At 42.0% G+C, this 27,848-nt stretch overlaps 1 protein-coding gene across 1 annotated transcript; it reads right to left on the bottom strand.

The window, feature by feature from the left end:
• Positions 1-112: 112 nt before the first annotated feature.
• LOC124139352 (tyramine beta-hydroxylase-like) lies at positions 113-16,272 on the bottom strand. Its single transcript, XM_046506355.2, has 10 exons — positions 16,165-16,272; positions 15,477-15,672; positions 13,873-14,002; positions 13,145-13,243; positions 12,046-12,225; positions 10,894-11,048; positions 9,335-9,578; positions 3,703-3,799; positions 1,411-1,696; positions 113-523 (listed from the first exon to the last, which is right to left on the bottom strand). Exons 1-10 carry the CDS (start codon positions 16,179-16,181, stop codon positions 224-226), a joined length of 1,704 nt encoding a protein of 567 aa, XP_046362311.2. The 5' UTR covers positions 16,182-16,272; the 3' UTR covers positions 113-223.
• Between the last annotated feature and the right edge of the window lie 11,576 nt (positions 16,273-27,848).

The raw sequence follows: 27,848 nt of genomic DNA on the forward strand, positions 1-27,848 counted from the left end.
TGGGTTCGAATCCCGGTTGCCCCGATTATGTTTCTAGGTTTGTCAGCACCATACCCGTGCTCGTGGGTTTCACCGAAGTGGTAAACGTCTGAGACCTGCATCACTTGCGGTTTTCCTCCCACAGCTGACACGCCGTGATATAACTAATACTGTTAAAAGAAGCGTTAAACCCAACTCACTCACTCCACTGTAGAACATACATAATCAGTAAGGTAGCTGTTCTCTAGTGTGTAAGACTGTTCAGTACTAACACAAACACAGTAATATATGACTGCATGAGCCGAAGGCCGCTAGATGACGTCATATCCTGCATGCCCACGTGGTACTCGGACAATCGGGGACAGTCACAGGAACGAAGAGCAGTCGCAAACCTCATGCGCCTCGCCCCGCCGTCTTCAATAAATTCCTCCAACATTTTGTCACCTAGGTCCCCTTGCAAACATGGATGCTGCTTCACTTCAGCGAGAACATCCGGGCACTCTGGTAGACATTCGCCATATTTGTAGTCGCAGTGTTTCAGAACCTATGGACAAACAGCGCAAATTAGTGAGTGATTTGGTTTAAAAGACACTTTGAAAAGTATTTAAAGTCTTTCAACTTTTTCTGACTGGAAAGCCAAAAAGCCACTCATTCCGCTAAGTAATTTGACGCTTTGCTGAAACCATCGATCGCGTACAAGGTGCTGAATTAGAGAACGGATCATAATCAGGGCACAGCTGGGACATTCATGTCGAGGCTAAGTTATTTCAATAAAACGAACTCTCTCTTCTGTTATTTACTTTACTATCCTTACATCACCCAACACTTTTACTTACAACAAACAAACAGTCACAAGTAAGTATAGTGAGTCAGCATAAATCCTGTAAGGCGCCGAGATTCGCTGTGCAGAGTTGCGTCCCTTGGGCCCGCCGGAAACCTTTGATTGTGGGTTCGAATCACGGTTTGCCCCGATTGTTTCTAGGTTTGTCAGCACCATACCCGTGCTCGTGGGTTTCACCGAAGTGGTAAACGTCTGAGACCTGCATCACTTCGGGCTTTCCTCCCACATTAAGCTGACACGCCGTGATATAACTGTAGTACTGTTAAAAGCAGCGTTAAACCCAACTCACTCACTCGTCTGAGACCTGCATCACTTCGGGCTTTCCTCCAACATTAAGCTGACACGCCGCGAGCCGACCAGTCCTTGTTTAGCCCCTTAATGCCGAGCGTCTTTTGGTATGACGCGGCCGGGAGTCGAACCCCGGACCTTCCGCTCTCCGGGCGGAAGCTCTACCACTAGACCACGGAGGCGGTCACCGCGATATAACTGGAATACTGTTAAAAGCGGCGTTAAACCCAACCCACTCACTATAATACTCGCCATGTCTGTACATGTAATACGTAACATGAGCAGTTATATCAAGAATTAACCTTGTGGTAAATCTTCTGCGTTTCCGGGTGAGATTGGTTCTTGAAATTGGCAACATGACAGCCGCGGTAAAGCCCATCGTGGTCCACCATGCAGGAGTTGTAGTCGCCCCAGCCGTCGCAGTAGACGTTGGAGACGGCAGATTTGGGATAGAACATGAGCAGGGAGTAGCACATCTCGTCATTTGTCCCCTCCCCCCACATCGTCGTCACCCGGCGAGACAGGGTGCGATACACGCAGGTTGTTTTGAAGGCATCCCCAGGGCGAACCTCCAATGGAGGATCAAACCTACAACATTATAATTGGAATATTAAACAAGCTTTATAACCTCATATGACGTCATACTAATGTCCTTCCAATCTGATTCTTGTAGTGTACATACAACATCAGTCTTATTAAAATCCCTAGGTCCCCAGTATGGTGACCTCACTCTAGTTGCTGGTGATATATAGCCCAATTTTATCTGTTGTAATGTTATGAATTGTCATATTCTATGGTTATGTACTAGTTTTAAACATATCTCTGTGATAATCTAGTTGTTTTACTGTCCTTCGTCGACAGAATTTTATACAGTTTACATATATATTATTAAAGAAAATTTTGTCATTATTAAAATCCTGGCGTTAGGAAAGCCTTGTGGTTAAAGCGTTCGGTCGTCACGCCGAAGACCGGGGTTCGATTCCCCACATGGGTACAATGTGTGAAGCCCATTACGGGGGTAATAGGGACCGTTACGGGGGTAATGTATCCCCCGCCGTGATATTGCTGTTTTGTTTTTTGTTAGAAGCAGCGTAAAACCATACTCACTCACTCAGTCAAAGTTTGCTCAGGGTTCACCTGACATGACGCGGTATGGTAGGCGTATCTGATCTTAAGATGCTAAGAGGTATCAATTAAAGTCTTAGATAGGCATCTAGACGTTGGACGACCGTGAATACATGACACATTTTATGGATAGCAATTTTTTTATTCTTTGTCACTGAAAATAAAAGAAGTTGCTGTCCATGAAAGGTGTCATGTACTCAGGTATCAATGTATTTTTAGGGGTACAATATCGGATTTGAACGAGGTTCTTTATTCGTGTGCGTCCATGTGCATAAATGTTAAGTAAAATAAAAATATATATTTCTTTCCATCGAAGCTGTTAACTTAGTTCGATAATAGAAGTAACATTAAAGTAGGTCATAAGGGAATGAGTGAGTTTGATTTTACGCCGCTTTTAACAATATTCCAGCAATATCACGGCGGGGGACACCAGAAATGGGCTTCACACATTGTACCCATGTCGGGACCCGAACCCGGGTCTTCGGCGTGACGAGCGTACGCTTTAACCACTAAGCTCCCCCACCCCCCCTGTGTCTACAGACCCGTGAAGATCCAGGGTAGAATTGGTCTTCAGCAACCCATGCTTGCCGTAAAAGGCGACTAACGGGATCGGGTGGTTGATGCAAGTCATCCATCCCATTTGCGTGGATCGATACTAGACTCGATTATTTACAGACCGCCGTGATATAGCTGGAATATTCTTGAGTATGGCGTTAAACAACAAACCACCACCACCACCACCAACAACAACAAAGCTTTTCAGTACAAGTACTCTGTCTTGCTATCACTCATTCCATAGAAGCAAGACCGGCTCCGTGGTCTAGAGGTAGAGCGTCCGCCCGGAGAGCGGAAGGTTGGGGGTGAGATTCTCGGCCGCGTCATACCAAAAGACTTTAAAAGATGGTATTTGTTGTTACCATATCTGGCTTTTGGCTTTAAGGGGCTAAAACAAGGACTGGTCGGCTCGGAGTCAGTATACTGTGTGCGAGTGGTTTTTAAAAAATATTAAACTGCGGCATGGTATCTCAGTGGGCTAGCACGATAAAATTGGATCAGGTCATTATTTCAAAGGAAAGGGGTTCGAAGTAGATATATGTTCCTATCTGGTGTAAGTTATCGTTGAATATACGTGGGTTTATTAGTCGGTTCAAGACCTCACTCTCGAACCCATCCATCACTTTCATAGAGGAAATTGTTCGCACCTCTGGATAGAATTTTGACGGCAGCGCAATGGAGACGTATTTTGGGGTAATTAATATAGGACTATATAGCGCTATATGTTTTTACATGTTTCGGTAATTGTAACCAATCAGAGATGTAGACGTACATTGTAAATGCTGAAGGCACATTGTCTCGCCTGTTTAACTCGCGCCATGTCACAATACATTGGTATTTTATGATAAGTTTGTTTTTATAAATAGTGGTCGGTATCTTTGTTTTTAACGGGTTCCTAGTCAACATGGTCTCACGTGTTAATGACGGGGTTGTCGTAGGTGTAGAAGGCCTCATTAGTGAGGTACTGTAATCTCTTCCCCTTCCTCAGGTGTTCGACACTCTCAGAGATTCCTGAAATTGAAAACAACATACAAGGCATGGCTACAACATCATTACTATATCAGGGCGGTGGGTAGCCTAGTGGTTAAGGCGTTCGCTCGTCACGACGAAGATTCGGGTTCGATTCCCAACAAGGGTACAATGTCTGAAGCCCATTTCTGGTGTCCCCCGCCGTGATATTGCTGGAACGTTGCTAAAAGCGTAAAACCCAACTCACTCACTCACTCATTACTATATCGATACATCGCAATTGGCCACTAGTTAGTGAGAGAGTATTTTGTTTACGCCGTTTTTAGCAATATTTCAACATTATCACGACGCTGGAGCCAGAAATAGGTTTCACACATTTGGTGGTGGATCGAATCCGGGCGTTCAGCGTGACGGCGAACGCTTTAACCACTAGGCTACCTCACCGCCCAGCAATTGACCATGACCCGATGTCAATGCGTCATGGAAATATAAATAGCAAGAAATGAAAAATAAAGAATACTGTCATTCCCTTGCAGGAACCCCGTGAAGATTCCGGGGTCGAATAGGTCTTCAGCAACCCATGCTTGCCGTAAAAGGTGACTATGCTTGTCGTAAAAGGCGACTAACGGGATCGGGTGGTCAGGCTCGCTGACTTGGTTGATGCATGTCATCGATCCCAATTGCGTGGATCGATGCTCATGATATCAATCACTGGATTGTCTGGTCCAGACTCGATTATTTACAGACCGCCTTCATATAGCTGGAATATTGCTGAGTGCGGCGTTAAACAACAAACCAACCAAACCCTTGCAGGAACCAGTAAAGTAAATATGTACATCTAACACGTGTAATGTAGCTACAACTTCCTGTAGCTTGTGTTTTAACGTATTGTATCTTCAGTAGCAATCTTAACATCCTGCCGTCGCCAAATATAGAGAATAGGAAAGCTATTCATTTTTTAGCTACAAAAGTCAACTACAAAAGAAATGTGAAGGCCGAGACATTAAAACTGATCCCCACTGTGTTGCAAAACAAGCTTATTTCTAAAATATATTTCTTCACTTATAAAGTTTGTTTGTTGTTTAACGCCGCACTCAGCAATATTCCAGCTATATGACGGCGGTCTGTAAATAATCGAGTCTTGACCAGACAATCCATTGATTGACAACATGAGCATCGATCCACGCAATCCAAATCAGCGAGCCTGACCACCCGATCCCGTTAGTCGCCTCTTACAACAAGCATAGTCGCCTTTTACGACAAGCATGGGTTGCTGAAGACCTATTCTACACCGGATCTTCACGGGTCACTTTTAAAGTAGGAGAATCTCTGCACTGATATACACAGCAATCGTAATTTGATTAACATGTTTGTAGTTTCAGCAAAATCAGTAAAGGCGTTATCGTGTCACTGGATATTCTGGTCAATCACCAGATGGTCTGGTTTGTTTACGGGCCGCCGTCGCATGGCAGGAGAACTGCTGAGCGGCGTCAGCAACAAACAAACACTTACATATTAATTTATGCAAAGTGTGTGAGCGGTGGGTGCTACCGTTAGGGCAGGACAAGGTTACCCTTTGGTTTAAGCACATTTTTTCACATAAAGTCAATGGGATTGGGTACAACTTCTCCCTGATGTTAACAGCATTGATTTACAGCTTGTACTAAGCATGAACAGAACAGAAGGAAAAGAATAGGAAAGATAAGTGAACAGTGAGGAAAATATAGCTAACTTAATCTCTCATATAAAAATCTGTACATAGTTGCGGCGGTCGGGTAGCCTAGTGGTTAAAGCGTTCGCTCGTCACGCCGAAGACCCGGGTTCGATTCCTGACATGGGTACACTATGTGAAGCCCATTTCTGGTCTCCCCCGCCGTGATATTGCTGGCATATTGCTAAAAGTGGCGTAAAACCATACTCACTCACTCACTGTACATAGTTACATATTTTTATGATATCTTGTTCTGATAAATCCCAATTTCCGTTGAATATCAAACAGAGCCCAGTTGGTGTATTATCAGCTGTATGTATACTGCTTTTATTTTTAGTGTCTCTTTCTTCATTTTACAAGTCACATTCCAAGAAAACGTTATTGCATTTCAAGTTTACTGACATATAAACATTCTGCTGTCTCTTCAACTCCTCGTCTACATAAATCATAATTCAACTGACTAACCTTATGTCTTTGTTTGGTATGTATCATATTAATGTAGTCTTTGTCCAAAGGAGAAGTACGATCAAGTGGGGGGCACGGGTGGCCCAGTTGTCTGAGGCGCCGCGATTCGCTGTGCAGAGTTGCGTCCCCTGGGCACGCCAGAAACCTATGATTGTGGGTTCGAATCACGGTTCGCCCCGATTATGTTTCAAGGTTTGTAAGCACCATACCCGTGCTCGTGGGTTTCACCAAAGTGGTAAATGTCCGAGACCTGCATCACTTTGGGCTTTCCTCCCACATTAAGCTGACACCCCGTGATATAACTGGAATAATGATAAAAGCGGCATTAAACCCAACTCACTCACATTACGATCGAGTGTCTTAAAATGTTGAACTGCAAGTGCTTTCATTTAAATGTATATCATTCCACAGCTTGAGTAACTTTTCGCGAACACCTGGTGTCATCACTGATTTTCAGTTATCCATTCAGATAATATTTTGCATTTTACGCCCAATGGAATCTGTTTCGGCAGATAATCGAGACTGATTATTCTCTGACGTTGGCGTGTTAAATACATGAACACCACAGAGATCACAAAGCAAGAAAAGCGCACGTAAAATATCAGCGATATTGTTTTTTATTCACCTGTTTACTTTGTTGACTATTTGTAATGCACATTCACCTTGTCCTACCCAAATATATATTAATATATAGATAAAGATATTGATAAATCCTTTAACATAAAGAAAACGGCTATGATGCAGAAATATTTGTTTTTTTCAGGTGAGGTGAGCTGAAATATGGTTTAACTTCGCGTCCAATATTAGTTCACTTATATAGCGACGTGTGTGTGTGTGTGTGTGTGTGTGCTAATCCGGACCTATGACGGTTTTATAGTGCTAGCTCAAAGAGTTACCATGTCGCAGTTTAACATGGATAACCCACTCAGACACAGTATACTGACTCCGAGACAAACATCCCCCTAATGCCGTTAGCCAGGCAGGGTAACAACAAGTACAATCTTTTAACGTCTTTTGGTATGACGCGGCCGAGAACCAATATTCCGTCCTTCCATCCACGGGCAGACGCAGTATCAACTAGACCATAGGGGGGTCGATCGAGAGAGGGCACCACATGGTCGCAGATAGCTGAGAAGAGTTGCGATCTATCGTCCGGGCAAGGATGCTTTGATCGTGGATTTGAATCCAAGATTCATCTTGATTACGCTCCTTGTCAGAAATACCCGTGTTTGTGGCAAACGTGTATCACCTAGTCCTTCGTCACATAGTAACGTTCCACATTTAGCTGAAGCGACCCGTTGCTGAAATGCTCGTATCGTCGTTACAGACACAGCTTTTATGTTTACAATGTTTTTTTTGTGTTTTGTGCTTTTACAACTTCCGGACACTGAATACTTATGTCAGCCGTAAATCTGAAACCACATAACTGCCAGTCATAGAAAGTTTTCAACTCGTTCAAACACTTTGACTTCTTATTTAACTCACATGTTCTGATGAGCCGTGCACTCCGAAATATGTACACACAGGGTAGTGACGTCACGACTTAATGCAAAATGGCTGGTCTTTTCAGGCGTGCGGTGGTTATTATATTGTTGTTACCATGTGGGAAATCTGACTCAGTTTGTTAGTGTAACCAATCAATAGGAATTTGAAAAAAAAATACAACACTTGTTCATTAAATAAAGTCAATACTTGTCAACGACCAATTTTCTCTTCTCAAAAGCCTGACATATTTTACGAGAGCCCCGCTTCTAATGAATACGAAGGAAACGTCTTGAAATGTTCATATCACTTTACTCGTCGAAGAACGGCTCGCACAAAGGTAAATAACACCATATATCCAGAGTGACCTTACCAATTAACCTATCTGCATAATTTTCGCCCGTTTATTTAAACACCTTCATCGGTGTGGTTAGCGCCAGCGAGGGAACTGTTTCTTAACAGCTGGATGGTGTAAACACACGAGAGTTATCGCCCTTTCATTACGATCCCATATGCTCGGTAAAGTTCGCTGTACTGTATCTTATAGGTGTTCGCGATAATAGAATTATACCACAGTATCAGAAGCCAGTATCTAAATGCAAGTAAGACATATTGTATTTAATAATATTGATCAAACAATATACTGAGTGAGCTGTTTCTTCATATTTTCTTGCACAGATAAGGTGAGGTCAAATTGGGTTTAACGTCGCGTCCCAAAATTATTGCACTTACATAGCGACGTTCAGGCACGTGTGTGTATATGGCTCTTGTACTAGACCGGAGTGATGCCGATTTATAGTGCTTGCACATTGAGATACAATGCCGCAGTTTAACATGAATACCCCACTCAGACACAGTATAGTGACTCCGAGCCGACCAGTCCTTGTTTTAGCCCCTTAATGCCGAACGCCAGACAGGGTAACAACAAGTATCATCTTTTAACGTCTTTTGGTATGATGCGGCCGGGGATCGAACCCCTGACCTTCCGCTCTCCTTTTCTTGCACAGAAGACCATCTGTTCCTTGTACTAGTACACATAAACACCGTCAGGATCAACAAATGTATGTATTAGCGAATCACGCGTACGTAGTAATGTCCCTATAATTGTACCTAGATGTTCCTAAAATCTTCCCCGTGAAGATCCGGGTTAGAAATGGTCTTCAGCAAACCCATGCTTGACCCCCGTGAAGAAATATATTCAGCAACCTATGCTTGTCGAAAGAGGAGACTAGGGGGATCGGGAGGTCAGGCTCGCTAACTCGGTTGTAATCGCATCCCAAATGCCTAGATCGTAGATCATATGAATCATTGGATTGTCTTGTCCGGACACGACTATTTACAGGCCGCGGTCGTGTACCTGGAATATTGCTGATTGTAAGTGAGTGAGTTAGGTTTAACGCCGCTTTTAACAGTATTACAGTTATATCGCGGCGTGTCAGCTTAATGTGGGAGGAAAGTCCGAAGTGATGCAGGTCTCAGACGTTTACCACTTCGGTGAAACCCACGAGCACGGATATGGTGCTGACAAACCTAGAAACATAATCGGGGCGAACCGGGATTCGAACCCACAATCATAGGTTTCTGGCGTGCCCAAGGGACGCAACTCTGCACAGCGAATCGCGGTGCCTTGGACGACTGGGCCACCCGTGCCCCCATATTGCTGATTGAGGCGCTAAAACATTGAATATAGCCCCAACAGAAATCGTCCAGATTGCGAGGTTTCCGGACTAAGAAGGTTTCAGAGAACTCCAATTTGAGTGCGTGAGTGAGTATGGTTTTTAAAGCAATATTCCAACAATACGACACCAGAAATGGGCTTCACACATTGTACCCATGTGGGGTATCGAACCCGGGTCTTCGGTGAGACGAGTGAACGCTTTAACCACTAGTGTACCCCACCTCCCCCAGTTGATACATACCCATGTAATGCATATGATTCAGGGAGTTGGTGATGTAGATGGGATTGGAGAAGTAGCGCTTGGTACACTCAGACGGGCATGTGGACTGCACAACTATTTTCGACTCCCCCGGGGGTAGCAACAGACGCTCCTGGCCCGTCCACAGGATCCCCGCATCGTATGGGCGTAGTCGAGGGGTGAAGTAGATCTTTAACCCAGAGGCGTCGTGGTAGTCGCCTCGCATCTCCGGGTTGTTCCAATGTAGCTAAAAAAAATAAAGAATGATGTTAATGTTGATGGAAGATAAAAGATACAAGACACAATATAATAGCAGGATCACGAGGGATACATGGATAATATGCGTCCCGCGTAAGGTTTTATACCAAGAGCCGAACGCAAGTGATATGAAACCTAACGAGGGACCACAAAACCCCATATACCCCGAGTGGTCCTGCTACATTGAATTCATCTTACCGACATATGAAATTGTAAAAGAATTAAAACAAATTAAGAATTGATAACAAACATCTGTTCGATTGAGCTGAGGTTCAATTGTGCTATGTCACGTGACTTTCATTGACTCGGAAGAGACGTGCGGCTTTTTAATTCGAAGCGGGGTATAAAGGATATGTTCTGCCTCTCAGGAATCCACGTGCAGCCTGACTTGCTCGTGGCGGGGTATAAGGGGTGAGGGGGTGAGATTGGCCTTGGGACGGTATCATATTTTTCCGACCCCTCCTCTTTTTGTGTATTATGTTTTCATGTTTCCCTCTTCCTACAACAAATGAGCAGTCCAAAAGAGTGAGTAAGTGAGTTGGGTTTTACGCCGCTTTTAACAGTATTCCAGTTATAACACGGCGTGTCAGTTAATGTGGGAGAAAAGCCCGAAGTGATGCAGGTCTCAGACGTTTACCACTTCGGTGAAACCCACGAGCACGTGTTTGGTGCTGACAAACCTAGAAACATAATCGGGGCGAACAGGGATTCGAACCCACAATCATAGGTTTCTGGCGTGCCAAAGGGACGCAACTCTGCACAGCCAGTCCAAAAGAGCTATTGTTCCGACACACCCTGAGGTGATGACACACATATCTGAAATCAAACTTTTGTTAAACAGAAATGGCACAAGAGTGGGCCAGAAATCTGTAGATTTTGCATATCCATCCCCACGTGTACATCTAATTCTTAAGAGATTCTTGTCAATAGCGCAATCCTATGAAATCCTAGAAGGGACACTGTCGCGTTGTCGCACTTTGGTTAATTTTGACACTTGTTTTTGTTAAGGGCGACAACGCGACAATTCGACAAAGTCCCATCTAGGATTCCATAGAAATCAGGTGCAATGAAGCAATTCTGGCGGTAGATTGAATGAGTGACCACTCTCAAATAACTTGACTCGTGAGAGATTCCAGGGCCACGGCTGAATAAAGACACTCTGTGGTAAAACTTGACTGATCGTTAATTTTGTCATTAAGTGGTACACGTTAGAAACATCTCTACTTTTGGCGGTGGGTATATTATGCCTTGATCTTATTCTGCAATCATCAAACACGAAACAGACAAGACTTCACCAGTCTCACCTCCAGAAGCACCCTCTTGTAGCCGGAAGCACCGATCCTGAAACCAGCTTCCTTATACAGACACTGGCCAGCCAGCCCCACCGTCCACAAGCCGATGACGTCATTGCAGCCCCGCTCCGCCATATAACATTGTCGGGGATGGTGGATTTCAGGCACTGTGTAAAAATGACAAAACGAACATAGTTCTTCGTGAAACTTAGTGAGTGAGTGAGTGAGTTGGGTTTAACGCCGCGATGCTCATGATATTAATCACTGGATTGTCTGGTCCAGATTACGTCATGTAGCTGGATTAGTGCTGAGTGCGGCGTTAAACAACAAACCATCCAACCACTCTCACCAACTCCACATGGGTTTATTAATTGAAAGACGTTTAACAGTGATCAAGAACAAAATATACCAATGCTTAGTCTTTTTATTTGTATATAGCTATCCATAATATACTCACCGCCAAAAGAAACGCGAACCATAGAAACATATAGAGAAGTATGTTCGTTAAGAAGCCACCTGTTCCAATGTGTACCACTTAATGGGAAAAGTAACAAATCAGTCAAGTTTTACCACAGAGTGTCTTTATTCTTATCACGATAAGCTGCACGTGATTTCCAAACTTTACACGCTAATGATGCACGAAACGTATGGTGCAGCACGATCTACATGAGCGTCGGTTCACACAACATACCAGTATGTTTGTTTGTGCATCGAACCAATCTAATGTCTCTTGAATATTAGTAATTCTTCATATTTAACCGACCCGTGAAGATTCCGGGGTAGAATAGATCTTCAGCAACCCATACTTGCCGTAAAAGGCGACTAACGGGATCGGGTGGTCAGGCTCGCTGACTTGGTTGATACATGTCATCGATCCCAATTGCGTGGATCGATGCTCATGATATTAATCAATGGATTGTCTGGTCCTCGATTATTTACAGACCGCCGTCATATAGCTGGAATATTGCTGAGTGCGGCGTTAAACAACAAACCAACCAACTAAAATCATATTTAACCAACATATATGGTATTCGCGTTACTTTTGTCGGTGAGTATATTATGGGCGCCAGCACAGTTATTATTCTAGCAGCAAAACTTGACATACATGCAGGAGAAGGTCACAACGATCAACTGTGTTGAGACAATTACTCCCAGTCTACCTACCACCATCCCTACAGCCCATCAGTCGGATGTGATGCATTACATGGATGTTGTCAATTGTTGGCTCAGTCGCTATGAGGTGATAATCGCGGTCAGCTGGTAGGTCAAAGGTCTGGCAGAAATAATTCGTCTCGGTACTGGGAACCTTCATTCGAGGGAATCTTAATGTTCTCGTTTGAACTTCTGCAATCGATCAAAGTTGATTAAACAGCGAAACCTCTTTAATCCGGATAGTATATATAAACGACAAAAGCCTTTCCGCATCAAGAGAACTCTCTGCTGAGAGCAGAGTCTATTTACGATTCCGACAATACCACGAACATGTGTTTATGAATCACTAATAAATAGTAATGATCACCCACGTATCTATCAAACAATCTTGAGAAATCTTTACTATGGCCTTGGATGTTGTGACCCTGATCAAACAACTATTGAGCAATAATGGCATGGGCAGTGAAAACCCGTTGATTAAAACATTTCCGTATAAGTGAATCCCAGCTTATGTGCATATGGAAAGCCAGGTTCCCGGTATAAAGACGTCTTACGACCGCCTCCGTGGTCTAGTGGTAGAGCGTCCGCCCGGAGAACGGAAGGTTCGGGGTTCGATTCCCGGCCGCGTCATACCAAAAGACGTTAAAAGATGGTACTTGTTGTTACCCTGTCTGGCGCTCGGCATTAAGGGGCTCAAACAACGACTGGTCGGCTCAGAGTCAGTATACTGTGTCTGAGTGGGGTATTCATGTTAAACTGCGTCATGGTATCTCAGTGGGGTAGCACTATTAATCAGCATCAGTCCGGACTGGTACACGCAACCACACACACACACACACACACGTGTCACCTCACCTAAAGACGTCTTACTGTAAATATGAACGTAAATTCAAGAAAATATTACCATGATCTCCGGAATAACGTTTTAAGCTATGCAAAACGATAGAAGATTATGTAAACTTACATTCATATCGACCTAATCGATACATTCTTTATAAAGATATTATATGAATACGTTGTTCTGGCTTCAGGGGCGTGCGTGCGTGCGTGCGTGCATGTGTGTGTACGCATGCCTTTGTTATCATACAGTTCTTAGATATCCTGTAATCACCTGGCTCTGAAGTGGCACTGCAGTTGAATTCTTCAGTCTCACAAGACACCCAGGCATTGTCTGCACTGCAAGCTGGACCACCCCAAGGGTCACAGATTCCTGGTTATGAAACATGTCTTTACTCATAACGCCACAGTGGATAGTTAGAAGAGTAGTTGCGAGGAATAACCTGTCTCTAGTGATTTATTATTGTCATACCCCCCCAAAAAAACAAACCCAACAACAACCAAAACTAAAACACACACAAAAAAAACCAAACAAACCAAAAAAAAACCAAAACAACAACAACCTAATAGTATACTAGTTAAATTATTTTCATTTCACCTAACAGGCAATTCAATTGTGGCATCACATAAAAAATATGCGTCCTTGAAATTTCAATATTATGTTTATTTCCACAGTCGCCCCTTGAATTAAATCCGTAAAATGAGGTATTACAACCGAAGGCGTATTTAACAATATGACTCATTTACACGTCACCATACATGCTTAATTTCCAAACATAAAATATAATTTCCAAAAACATATTTACTCCTCACTAAAATAATCATGTGGAAGCAGACATGATATTTATTTTGTTGTTCCATCAACAACTTACATTGATAGATAAATTATTCCAAATAGGACTTGATAGTGTATGGAAAATATATGTCGTATATATACGATCCATATAAATCTATTACTTGTTCTTCACGTTGCATTACGACTCTTAAAAGCCTGAAGACAACCTGGATGTGTTATCCCGGAAGTGACGTCTGGTATAACTCCTTCCTTCCAGGCACATGTTGGATCTCCGAGTTCCATGCCGTTTGTCCTGCCGTCACCATCAGAGTCCTTACCACACAATGCTCGCGTCCACTGACAGGGAGGAGGAAGATGTTAAAGGTTCATACCTCAATGAACTCGCACAAAATAAATGTCTGTTTACTAAACTACCTATACAGTTGTATGCAATCGCAAAAAGTAATGTTCTCGTCAATGATAATGCAGGGCAGGCAAGTAAAGGTGGTGCCCCATGCGGTGCTGTTCCCAGCAAAAACTTTTACTCCAGAAGGTATTGTTCCCGGCGAAATTGTTTGGATCAACAAAGGATGAGGTAAGGTAAAGGCCCCTTTTCCCCCAAATGAAATATATTTTAAATTATCATCAGATATATTCAGACTTCTGACACGGTTAAGTACATACGTATGACTGATTTGTTTGTTTGTTGTTTAACGCCGTACTCAGCAATATTCCAGCTATATGACGGCGGTGTGTAAGTAATCATTTCTGGACCAGACAATCCAGTGATCATCAGCATTGACCTACGCAATTGGGATACGATGGCATGCATCAACTAAGTCAGCAAGCCTGACCACCCGATCCCCTTAGTCGCTTCTTACGACAAGCATTGTCGCATTTTGCGGCAAGCATGTGTTGCTGAAGACCTTTTCTAGCACTGATCGTTACGCATGACTAAAATGAGTGAGAAGGGCTCATTTTACGAACTTCAAGAAAAAATCGCAGTATGTTACAATACCGATTTAATAATGAAAAATTGTTACAAAGCATTTAGACCTTGTCCACTCTAGATAAATAAGTATTATTCAAAATGTGTTTAAATATTTCAATTGTAACAACATAATAATTACCAAAACTCATTCATGAAATATGAGAAACACAACAATTTGGCTTAAATACAAACAATGAAAAGAGTTGATGGTTTTTTAATGAGGACTCCAAACAGCGAATGTGTTGAAAAGTTTGTTTGTTGTTTAACGCCGCGTTCAGCAAAATTCCAGCTGTATGGAGGCGGTTAGTACAAAACCGCGTCTGGGACAGACAATCCAGTGATTGACATCATGAGCATCGGTCTACGCAATTGGGATACGATGACATGCATCAATCATTGGTTTGTTGCTTTACGCCGCACTCAGCAATATTCCGGCTATATGACGGCGGTCTGTAAATAATCGAGTCTGGACCAGACAATCCACTGATTAATATCATGAGCATCGATCCACGTAATTGGGATCGATTCCTTTAGTCGCAGCAAATGCTGACTGGGTTCGATAAATACATTTGCCACGATTATGTTCTTTGAATTGTCATCATTATCATTTCTGTTCTCGTAAACGTCTCACTTCGGTATCTGCTCTCACCTTCTTAATTAATGCACTTTAAGAAACGTTAAAACTCAAGTAACCCATTATTTGCCATTGTGTATCTCGGTAACTTCAGTTCTATACATTATTGTTTGGAAAATGATCAAAAACCAATGATGCCAAGTGACAAATACATTTTAAAATTTCAAACATTACTTTCTGGTGAATAAATTAAAAAAACAACTTACTTTCTGACCGGCCGCAAAAAAGTCCAAACCAAACTGATTTCTCTGCCCCCCACCCTTAGGATTCCTGTGCCCCACCCCCGGCCATGTATGGTGGAGTTTACAGGGATGGGGAACCTGGTCCGCATTTGGCAGCCTTTTCATAAACATTTGGTAAGCCATCGTCAAACTTGAGTTCATTATCACCAGCATCAGAAACCTGGACAGACAGTTGCAGACATTGTAAAGAGTTGAAAATTAATGTTAATAACTTTATTAAACTGTGATGAATGATACGAGTCTAATATACTTTATATTCCGAAACCACAAATAAGACCACAATCTGAAAGAACTTATGCCAATGTTCTTTAACTGAAGAACGGTGTATGACAAGGGTCTCTTTTGCGCCCACGAGAATTCCAAACTTTTAAAAATTGGGAGAACTTTCAATTTAAAAAGTATGTATGTGATAAGAAGTGTTCAATATACTCTCATCTGACGTTTTCTTTCTTCCAACAACACTAACGTCTGATTCTCATTCTAATGAACAAACCTCTCAGCTTCCATAACCATTTCACATTTATATGTCATGCAGAATCAGTGGTCAAAAATGGCCGTTCATTTGCCATTTCAAGTTGGAGAAAAGAAGTGTCTTCTTCCTCGTCCATTGAAACATGCTCAAGTAATAACACAATGAAATAACAGGATTTACCTTAAATGAGCCATCATGCACGAATTCCCTTCCGAACACACTTCAGTGTAACCAACACAGTCTGATACCAGCAACACACCTGTCAGTGTGACAGAACTTCTGGTATAGGACACGCGGGTGTTGGTAACATAGATATATCGCCCGGTGATTGTTGATGTTCAGAGAGGGATATGACCTTTCAGAGACAAAGTACTCTACCTCAGCTACGGCTATGACAATAACATACAATTACTGTTCCTGTACTCGTTATGTTTCCAACGAGGCCATAGTTTGTCGGTGGCGGTGAGATGCAATTACCGTATACTATATTACCGGAAGGGCAGGACCCTTTTCGCTAACTCCTGGTGCCATCTCTGATTTTCAGTGATCCATTTATATAATTGTCACCGCTATTTTGCCTTTACGTCCATATTCCAGCTATATGACGGCGGTCTGTAAATAATCGAGTCCGGACCAGACAATCCCGTGATTAATATCATGAGCATCGATCCACGCAATTGGGAGACGATGACATGCATCAACCAAGTCAGCGAGCCTCACCACCCTGTGTTCGTTTCGAAGTATTTCATCAATGTTTAGTCGCTTAAATATTGATAAGTTTCTTACCACACACTTTTCCATTGACTTCAATGGTGCTCTCTGGCTTAATGACAGAATCGCACGAGGCGTTTCCACCCTCAACTGAGACGAGCGCTGGAAATAATTTCCCCAGACGAGGATATCGGTGTATCCGAGCAGTTTGATTTTGATGGTTTGATCATAGCTTCTTGTCACCCAGATGAACCCAGGGGTTGTCAATGTTTTCGCCCATTATTATCCTCCCTCGCACACATCCATCAGCGAAACTTTGCTGCCCTTGTGCTGGAGTGAAGACGAAGTTCGGCAGCGCGATTGTCAAGAATACGACTGCCATCTTTTCTTCTTTTACTTTTTAGCGCGAAAGTTACAAGCTCCTTACACTGAACATTTGCTATGAAAACATAAAGCATATCAATGTAATGAGCTTGCGAGTGTTATCTTTGACCTTTGACACACTTCCTTTCCCCTTTTCGAAAGGAACTTTTGGAAGGATCGTACTAAAGTGTCACACTGTTCATGTTATATTAATATTAAATAAAAGGGTGGAATTGCCATGATGTTATGGATGTCGATGAAATGTTTTAAAATAGACAATGAAAAGAAAATGTAATTATTTTCTTCAGCAAGACCTTTCATAGAACAATGTGTTAAAACAGTCGCTGTTGATGCAGCCCACACACACATCCATCTCCCACTCATCTTACATGCCTGCCGCTAAAGGCGACTATGCTTGTCGTAAAAGGCGACTATGATTGTCGTAAAAGGCGACTATGCTTGTCGTAAAAGGCGACCACGCTTGTCGTAAAAGGCGACTAACGGGATCGGGAGGTCAGGCTCGCTGACTTGGTTGATGCATGTCCTCGATCCCACTTGCGTAGATCGATCTTTATGATGTCAATCACTGGATTGTCTGGTCCAGACTCGATTATTTACAGACGGCCGTCATATAGCTGGAATATTGCTGAGTGCGGCGTAAAATATCAAACCATCTCTCAAATTTGCTTTCTATCTCTCATCCACATTAAAGACTGAACAGGTCTAGAATTGACAACAATATTTTTTTTTAATTTCAAATGAACTGCAATATGAGAACTACAAACAGTGAATTTAATTGTGTTTCAAATACTACGAACAAAAACAAAAACAACCACAACATACAAAACTAACCATTATTTGAAGATATGGATAATACAGATTTTGACAGATGCACATGAAAAGATCAGTTAAAACACATTACTCTCTTCGCATATCTCCAGAGCTATTTCCCTTTTAAAATAAGGTTACTGTCTTTTTAATTCTACATATTATAAATATGATATAGCTATCGCCTATAAGATTTGTACCTTAATTTATGTACAGTCATATCTATGATTTAGTATTACTTAATAATAAAAAGACTAACAAGAGCAAGTGAAAAAAAGTGAAAAATAGAAATAAATGACAACTATATTGTCTTTGTGAATACATCAATATAATTATTATTAGCTTCACAGCTGTTGATTTATTGATCTTCTAAAGCCTTTAGTCTTTTAACACCTGGAACGCCATATTTGATTTGATTTTGAACATATATTTTATGAGAAGTAGGTGAACTTTTTACTCTCTTCTTTCCATAACCAACTTAATGAAAGAAAGGTTTGGACCCTTTAATATCTTTCAACATTTTCTGAAATTGTTGTACCCAATAGGTGGATTTATGGTTTCTCTTGCTGACAAGATAACATAACGAATTTAGTAGATTACATCTGAATTAGTGACAGTTTGGCTATGGTCGTCAATAATCTCGAGTTTGGAATTCGAAGAGATGCGATCGAGTTCACGTTATTGTTTCACAAATTGCCACAAAGCCTCCAGCTTCCCCATGGTAGCGTTTGAATTGACCTCGTGTAAGAGAGTGTCCAACTGACTGGATTCTATCTTCTCCTTGACTGGTGAAGTGCTGACTGTATCACGAGTTTGAAAATCATCCATTTTCTTTTCAGTAGTATTTTTGTTGTCAAACCTACATCACTACATTTTCTGCAATCTCATTAAAATCAGATCTGAGTTCTCGCTATCGCTAAACAAAGATCTGAGGACATTCCATTACGGGTAACCTTTCATCCGACCAATCAAAGCGTCGCTTACCAGATCATGAAAGTGACAGTCGGAATGTGTTTTCTAATCATGCAACCTCGAAAACGTTAACACGGTGTATTCCAAACGACAGTTACGGCCCGCACGACTGATTCCGTTAATAAATTATCGTCTATCTCTCGCTTCCGAGGGATAAACATTTGAACGGAGGAGGCGTTGCACAATACAGGGGAAGCACTGCAATGCAATCTCAACCATATATTAGAGATTCCGGAATGTTCCTTTGTTCTGTTTTCTAAATTTTAATCGAGAACCGTGTCAACATATTTTTCAAGCCTAGTCTGAAATGGAACTCGCCAGGTTTTTGAAACGGACCGTCTATATACACGATATCGTGCAAATAGTGGACCCGAGAAAGCTGCTTTCTAATTGGCTGATGTCGACTTCTTGTTAGTCATTTCGGTGGCCGGTCAAAGTTCGCGAAAGGTCGTTCTGACGTGACCCGTAATAGGATGTCCTCAGATATTTGTTTAGAGGGAGCGAGAACTTAGATCTGATTTTAATGAGATTGCGTCTTCTGTGTCGTGACATGGTAGATGGTTTCTGTTTACTTTAGTCTCACTTGTAGGTTGACTGTAGATTGAAGGACTGGTGTCTCTCTTCTGTATCAGTCTTTGATAACTCTCCCGTGACAGTAGTATCATCTGTTTCGTCATCTGTAGTGAAGTCCTCAGACTCGTTGTTAGGTTCGTCTTCCAAATAACTGACAAATGCCGACACACAGTGTGGCTTGATGTAGTGAGGAGATGACAGTAGCTCTTTCTTCAACCGGGGGCACGGGTGGCCCAGTCGTCTAAGGCGCCGCGATTCGATGTTCAAATTTGCGTCCCCTGGACATGCCAGAAAACTATTATTGTGGGTTCGAATCCCGGTTCACCCCGATTATGATTCTAGGTTTGTCAGCACCATACCCGTGCTCGTGGGTTTCACCGAAGTCGTAAACGTCTGAGACCTGCATCACTTTGGGCTTTCCTCCCACATTAAGCTGACACGCCGTGATATAACTGGAATACTGTTAAAAGCGGCGTTAAACCCAACTCACTCACTCACTCACTCACTCACTCACTCACTCTCTTCAACCTGTTACTTTCCGTTTTACTTGTTACCGTCCTAATGATGTATCTGTAACGATGTAGTCGCTCTTTAACGCCGTCTTCTAGTGGAATATTTCCAATCAGAACATTGTAAAGAAGTGTAATGACAGCCTTGAACTCCTGCTTTGTTATGTGAGATAGAATGACTCTCCGCTGAGCTGGTACTGCTTGGCGTATCAGTTGCAGGAAATCAAGACATTGGTAAATGCACTCTGTCATGTCTATTGTTTTGTCTCTGTCTTTTTATAGATTTTATGCGTGTGCAATGTAGAGATTAAATCATTACCACCGCTGTTTATATCAGATATTTCATTGTGATTTGAAATCTCTTTTGAACAATTGCGAGTTATTGTATACTCTGTATTCTTTCGTCATGGTAGAATATATATTTTCTATGTTGCTTTTTGAATTATCCACAAATAATGAGAACTACAATGTAAACCTCTCTCTGGAGATATACAATACTACTACTGAAGGGCATATCTGAAAAATGGGACTAATCGGCTAATATTTCCTTCATAAATACTGTCCTTTACAGGCATTCTAATCATTATATTATACTTTGTATAGTTTAAAAGTCACATAATGGCAAATTGTGTATCTTTCTACATTTGGAATTCATTATAATTTCTGCAATAACACCTTAACATCAGATAGTGATATAAATGAATATGATCTATACTGTGATAAATGAATTATTAATTTCGTATTATGATTTAAATAAACTGAAATATGATAGTAAAAACAAATTATTTTAATCTGTTTGTGTAAGTAGGTAACGAGAGTACTAGGCAACTCACTAACGTAACCATTTGTAAAAAATCAAATATTCGAAGTTAAGGGGTTTGAACATGTGCATTGAATAACAGACAAGAAAGAAACGCAATAATCAAATTATGAATCAAATTGTTATAAATATAACAAAATATATAATTTAGAATATTGAGCCGTACGGAACTACGAGAGGCTATTTTGTTGGTGTAAAATATATACTACTTAAACAAGAAAAGCACAGACCATATTTTTTCTCTCTTTAGTATCTGTATAATTATTGTGTCCTTGCTTAGCGTTACCTCGAGTCATTTCCGAGTTTAAATCCATTGCCGATGTTTATCAATCGCCAAAACGCAACCACGTCTGTTTTTATTAATAAAGGGCGTGAGGGACAATGAGGGAAGAATTTCATGCATTACTTTATGCACGTGCATCATGTGCACCATTACCAATAAAAGCTACGGGGTCTGCCTGCTTCAGTGACAGTTTAAAGACGTGAATGCTCATGTGAAGTTATGATAAGACTAACTGAGGCACAGTGGAAGGAGGTGAGGTGAGGTGAAATTGGGTTTAACGTCGCGTCCAAGATTATTGCACTTATATAGCGACGTGCATGTACGAGTATGTGTTTGTGTGGCTGCTTGTACTAGTCCGGACTGATGCCGATTTATAGTGCTAGCTCACTGAGATACCATGCCGCAGTTTAACATGAATACCCCACTCAGACACAGTATACTGACTCCGAGCCGACCAGTCCTTGTTTTAGCCCCTTAATGCCGAGCGCCAGACAGGGTAACAACAAGTACCATCTTTTAACGTCTTTTGGTATGACGCGGCCGGGGATCGAACCCCGAGACCTTCCGCTCTCCGGGCGGACGCTCTACCACAGGACCACGGAGGCGGTGGAAGGAGATCAAGGGTCCAAGGAGACCAGCGCGTGGACCCATCTTTACGCCAACTATGCAGACTGTGGTGTTTAAGTAATCTCAACTGGCCATTACATAGATGGAGAACCGTCGTTTTCAGTGATGAGTCACGGTTTCTGCTCAGACGTCCTGACGGAAGATCACGAGTTTACCGCCGCCGCCATGAACGGTATGCTCCGAACTGCGTGCAGGAAGTGGACAGATTTGGTAGTGGGAATGTTATGGTATGGGCGGGCATCTCGTACAGCGGAGTACGGATCACATCCAGGTGTAAGGCAATCTCACATCACGACGTTACTGTGATGAAACCATCAGATCTCACGTCATTCCATTCACGAACCGTCAAAACGTCATTTACCAGCATGACAATGCTCGACCCCATAACGCAAGATTAACCACAGGTTTGCTTGCCAAGAACAACATCCAGGTTCTTCCGCCCCGATTTGGCTTTGCGGGATGAGTATCAGAGCATTATGTGGTTTTCACGTGTACTACAGTCTGTAGTCAATACACCAACAGGTTAGCCATGGTACTTCCACAACGAACTTTAATAAACTCTGTGCTCTTTAATGAATTCTGTGCTCTTTAATAAATTCTGTGATCTTTAATAAATTCTGTGATCCCTCCGCTGTATCGACCTAGTCGTTTCCTTTTGTTATGTACGCTGTCGAATGCTCGAAATCCGAACAGAAAATCAATGAAATTACCTGTTTCTGGACAAAGGTTTCACATAAACCTACCATGTGTAGATATGTTTCTAAATGAGATAACTATATTCCTAAGACTATATGTGAGTATGGTCTACTGGATGTGGTACTTCATTCTGATCAAATCCTTGATAGGCTCGGGCACTGGGAGCCTATGCACAGATGAAGACAAGGATGCGCCCAATAGATGACGGACTCTTAGAGAGGTGATACATTGAAGAGATCGAACATTCGCATATTCTAAAAAGGACTGACGTAAAGCACCCCCCTCACAACCCGTGAACACTGGGAGCTCAGAACCCAGAATCCATGTCAAATCTTTGGATATATTATATCCACCCTCGAAAAGCACGTTGATGATTTCGGTGCGAATGTGTGGCTCATCAATGTCACAGGCGAGACGTAACAGGCTGTCGTCAGCTCGGAGATTGTTGTCGTCTGCTCGCATGGCGACTGAATGGTCGGTTTGTTCTTTCTGATGTTTACGACACGACATTCCTGATGCCGACGGGCACTCGTGAAGAGCAACCTCCTCGTGGTGAGTGCTGGGTAGCGCTAATCGCTCTTCCCCCGTGTGGAACCGGGGTAGAATAATTCCACAGCACCCCATTGCTGGTCGTAAGAGGCGACCAAAGTGGGCAGCCCGTTTGCCGTGGGTTGCGTCCCTGTGTCGGCGGAGGACGGGAGTCTGGTAGTTGAGGGCACTGGTTCCAGGAACAGTGTTCCTTTGCCCAACACACTACTTTGACCCTTACTTCGCCTAGACGGGTGGTAGGATGGGCCCGGTCCTATCAATCGGCTGGTCATGCCAAGCCCTGTGCATTAAATTGTGTATGCACACTCGTGATTTATATAAATATATTGTTTGGTCTTGGCCAATATATTACATATTTGAACTCACAAATTATTTATGTTACAAATTGCCTAGAGTCTAATGCCAGAAGGCGGTGGCTCATGGGCCAATCTGGTAATGTTGACCACTGTATTCTATATGTCTCTAGTTTATTGTTATGGGCAGAACCAGTCTGGCAGTCAACTTTGTAGACAAATGTAGCTATGCATGTCATATTTGCTGGAGTATAACACCCCTGTATCCCTGGTGTTTGCATGCTGGAGATCCGATGCAATGTAACACTGCCCTTGTTGGTGCTCGATGGTGGGTGGGGAGCAGGGGTGCTGAAATATTTTCCTTTCACCATGGCCCTTCAATTGTCTGGTTCCAACCGTCCAAAACGAAGACATTTAGATGTTGATGCAGAAACTGACGATGTATCTCAACATATCGATACCTGGGCTCGATTCCTAGTAATAGAGACCCTTGATAAACAACCTATCAAACTCAATCCGTTTGCTGTATCGAAAGCCATTTCCGGAATTTGTGGAGAGGTGAAGAACGTGACTCGTCAACGTAGTGGTTCCCTCCTGGTTGAATGTGCAAAGAAACAGCAATCTCTCAATCTACTATCTGTCAAATTGTTTGCCAATATTGAGGTTGCTGTGTCTGAGCACAGAACACTTAACTCTTGCCGTGGCATTGTGCGTGACTGGACCCGTTGTCTGTCTGACATGTCAGAGCAGGAGATTGTTTCAGAATTAGGACAGCAAGGTGTAACTGCCGTCAAAAGGTTTACCAGGAAGCAAGATGGAGATGTTGTTCAAACAAATACCTATCTTTTTACCTTTTCGAGACCTACTCTTCCTACATCGATCAAAGCTGGCTACATGAATATTGGAGTGGAGGTGTATGTCCCCTCTCCACTCCGGTGTTTCAAATGCCAAAAGTTCGGCCATGGATCGAAATATTGCACTAGATCCCCAGTTTGTCAACGATGTAGTGGGAGCCATGACAGCTCAGACTGCAGCGAGGACCTTAAGTGTAAAAATTGTGATGGTCATCACTTGGCCTCTTCAAAATCTTGCCCTGTTTGGATTTTAGAATCTAAAATCCTTAAATTAAAACATACAAACAACATCACTTATCATGATGCACGAAAGCTGGTTGTTCCCACGCTTCCAACAACTACATCAAACTTATCTTATTCTGCTGCAGTATCCCGTTCCACTCCATCTAATTCTATCACATGTCAGACAGATCTTACTTGGGTCCACTCTGATCAGCCCCTTAAAATGGCATCCATGAGTCAGAATAAAGGAACATCTACATCATCATCTGACACAGATAATCAGCCTCCAAGCGAGCCTGCACAGCAGCCTGCCAGTCAGTCTACACGTCAGCCTGCACAAAGTACTGAACATGCAAATATTCAAAAAAAGGAAAGGAAAAGACAAAACAAAAAACAAACTCAAAGAAGCGCATCTCCTCCTGAGGTACCTCTTACTAACTCGTTTGGACCTCTGGATATGGAGGTGACCCTGTCTTCCGAAGACAGAGGTAGAAATCCTTCTTCCTCACGACCACGTGAGAGGTCACCTATTGAACCACCGTGACTCCATCCAATAACCTAATCCAATGGAATTGCAGAGGACTTAGAAATAATTTTAATGACATTCAATTATTGATACAGGATTTTAAACCGTCCGCTTTATGTCTACAGGAGACATACCTTAAAAGTACTGACAAATTTGATATTAGGCAGTATAACTGTCATCATTCATATTCTCCCCCAGGCGACAAAGCAACTGGAGGGTCATCTATTTTGGTGAGACAGGGCGTGATTCACAGCCCTGTTTCTATCAATTCAAATCTTCAAGCTGTTGCTGTTCGTTTAACTTTGAACGTTGTCTTTACTCTGTGTTCCTTGTATATTCCTCCATCCACTATGCTTCGACAAACAGATCTTCAAAATCTATATGATCAGCTACCCAAGCCATGCATCATCGTGGGTGATTTGAATGGGCACAACCCTTTATGGGGAAGTGTTACCACAAACAATAAAGGGAAAATACTTGAGGAATTCATTTCAGATAATAATTTATGTATCTGTAATGATGATTCAAACACTTATTTACATCCTGCCACTGGATCGTACTCATCTCTTGATCTGTCTCTCACAGATTCAAATCTATTTAATGAATTTGACTGGTCGGTCCATGATGACCTCTGCGGAAGTGATCACTTTCCCACTATTCTTAAAGCTGTGAAGCCGAATCCTGAAAACTCGACATCCAGGTGGAATTTTAAGAAGGCCGATTGGTCATTATATGAAATATTGTGCACTGCAAAATTAACCCCTCATCATTTTCAAAACGTTGAAGATCCGATTCAATTGTTTTCAGATCAGCTCAATGAAATAGCTGATCAAACAATTCCTAAGTCCTCTGCAATTCCTCATATTCGCAAACCGTGGTTTACCTACGAATGTAAACAGGCACGGAAGTGTAGGAAGAAAGCGGAAAAGTACTTCCGCCGACATCCCACAGTTCATAATTTAGATCAAGTAAAAATTACAAATGCAAAAGCCAGGCGGGCTTATAAACAAAATAAGCGTCAATCTTGGAGGACCTACGTCTCCAAAATAAATTCCCGTACTCCTATATCCAAAGTATGGAACATGATACAAAAAATTAAAGGCAAAGGATCAAAATCTTCTGTTCACCATTTGAAGGAAGGTGATCAGTTATTAACTGATAAATCAGACATTGCCAATAAACTTGGTGAAACATTGGCAAAACATTCGTCATCGTCTAATTATGCCCCTGAATTCATAAAATATCAGAAACAACAGGAAAAGAAACATGTTAATTTTAACTCTGATAACGGGGAAGACTATAATGAAGTGTTTTCCTTCCATGAGCTACATACCGCCCTAGGGCAAGCTCATGATACAGCGGCTGGTGCTGATAATATTCACTATCAGCTCCTGAAACATTTGCCTGATTCATGTCTAGAAACACTATTAGATATATTTGACCACATATGGACGTCGGGGAATTTTCCTCCTTCTTGGCATAATGCTATTGTAGTCCCTATCCCAAAGCCGGGTCGGGATCATACAGATCCATCCAATTACCGTCCTATATCTTTAACCAGTTGTGTCTGTAAAACCATGGAGCGAATGGTAAATAATAGATTGGTTTGGTTCTTAGAAACCAATAACCTACTAACAAATATCCAATGTGGTTTTCGCAATAATCGAAGTACTATAGATCATTTAGTACGATTGGAATCGTTTGTTAAAAATGCTATTGTTAACAAACAACATGCTGTGTCAATTTTTTTCGATCTTGAGAAAGCTTACGACACTACCTGGAAGCATGGCATTTTAAAAGATTTACACGACTTTGGTCTGAGAGGCCGCTTACCACATTTTATATCACAGTTTTTAGCGGGCAGGCAATTTCAAGTCCGAGTGGGTTCAACCCTGTCTGACCATTATAATCAGGATCAGGGTGTCCCACAAGGAAGTATATTGTCAGTTACTCTATTTAGTGTTAAAATCAATAGTCTTTCAAAGGTTTTAAGTGATGCAGTGGATGGGTCACTTTTCGTAGATGATTTTAATATATCTTGTCGTGGTAAAAATATGCACACTATTGAAAGACAGCTACAATTATGCCTTAATAAAATACATAAATGGTGTCTAGAGAATGGGTTCAAGTTCTCTAAAGTCAAAACAAACTGTATCCATTTTTGCCGCAAATATAAACCGCATACGGACCCTGAACTGTTTTTGGCTGGTTTTCCTATTAAAGTTGTCAAGGAAGCCAAGTTCTTGGGTATTATATTTGATAATCATCTAACATTTTTACCACATATAAGATATCTGAAGACTAAATGTCTGAAGGCAATTGACTTGTTGAAAGTTGTTTCTCATTCAAAATGGGGAGGGGATCGGACAACTCTCCTTCATTTATATCGTTCTCTCATCCGTTCCAAACTCGATTATGGCTCCATCATTTATGGTGGTGCCTGTAAAAGCAACTTAAAATTATTGGATTCAGTACATCATCAAGGCCTGAGGCTATGTCTTGGTGCCTTTAGAACTTCACCAGTTGACAGTTTATATGTAGAGGCAGACGAGCCATCTCTTAAACAACGTCGAATTAAACTTTCATTGCAATATGTGACTAAATTATACTCAAATCCGTCGAATCCAGCATACGACTGTGTGTTTAATCCCATGTATGAAAATCTATTTCAATCAAAACCAAAGCTTGTTCCCCCTCTAGGGTTCAGAATTAAGCCACATATTACCGCAGCTACTATTGATCTTTCTACTATCTCACCATACCGGTTACTGTCTACACCTCCTTGGCAACTAGTCAAACCAGAGGTAGACCTGACACTAACTACCCTTAAAAAAGCTGATACAAACCAGTTGATTTATCAACAAGAATATGCCCAGTTGCGGTCAAAATATGATACCCATCGCTCTATTTTTACTGATGGCTCCAGGGATGGTGGCAAGGTTTCAAGTGCTACTGTCATTGGATCTAAAAGGGTGTCTTCTAGAATCCCAGATAATAGCTCTATTTTTACAGCTGAGGCCAATGCTATTCTTATAGCT

This window comes from Haliotis rufescens, unplaced genomic scaffold, assembly GCF_023055435.1.
Source record: "Haliotis rufescens isolate VD_foot unplaced genomic scaffold, xgHalRufe1.0.p SCAF_8, whole genome shotgun sequence".
Taxonomy (NCBI): Eukaryota; Metazoa; Mollusca; class Gastropoda; order Lepetellida; family Haliotidae; genus Haliotis; species Haliotis rufescens.

Coding starts and splice junctions, on each gene's coding strand:
- LOC124139352 (XM_046506355.2), bottom strand. Junction 12,226..13,144: donor CAGTGCCACTTCAGAGCCAG/GTGATTACAGGA, acceptor GATCGATTGCAG/AAGTTCAAACGAGAACATTA. Junction 9,579..10,893: donor ACAAGAGGGTGCTTCTGGAG/GTGAGACTGGTG, acceptor TATTTTTTTTAG/CTACATTGGAACAACCCGGA.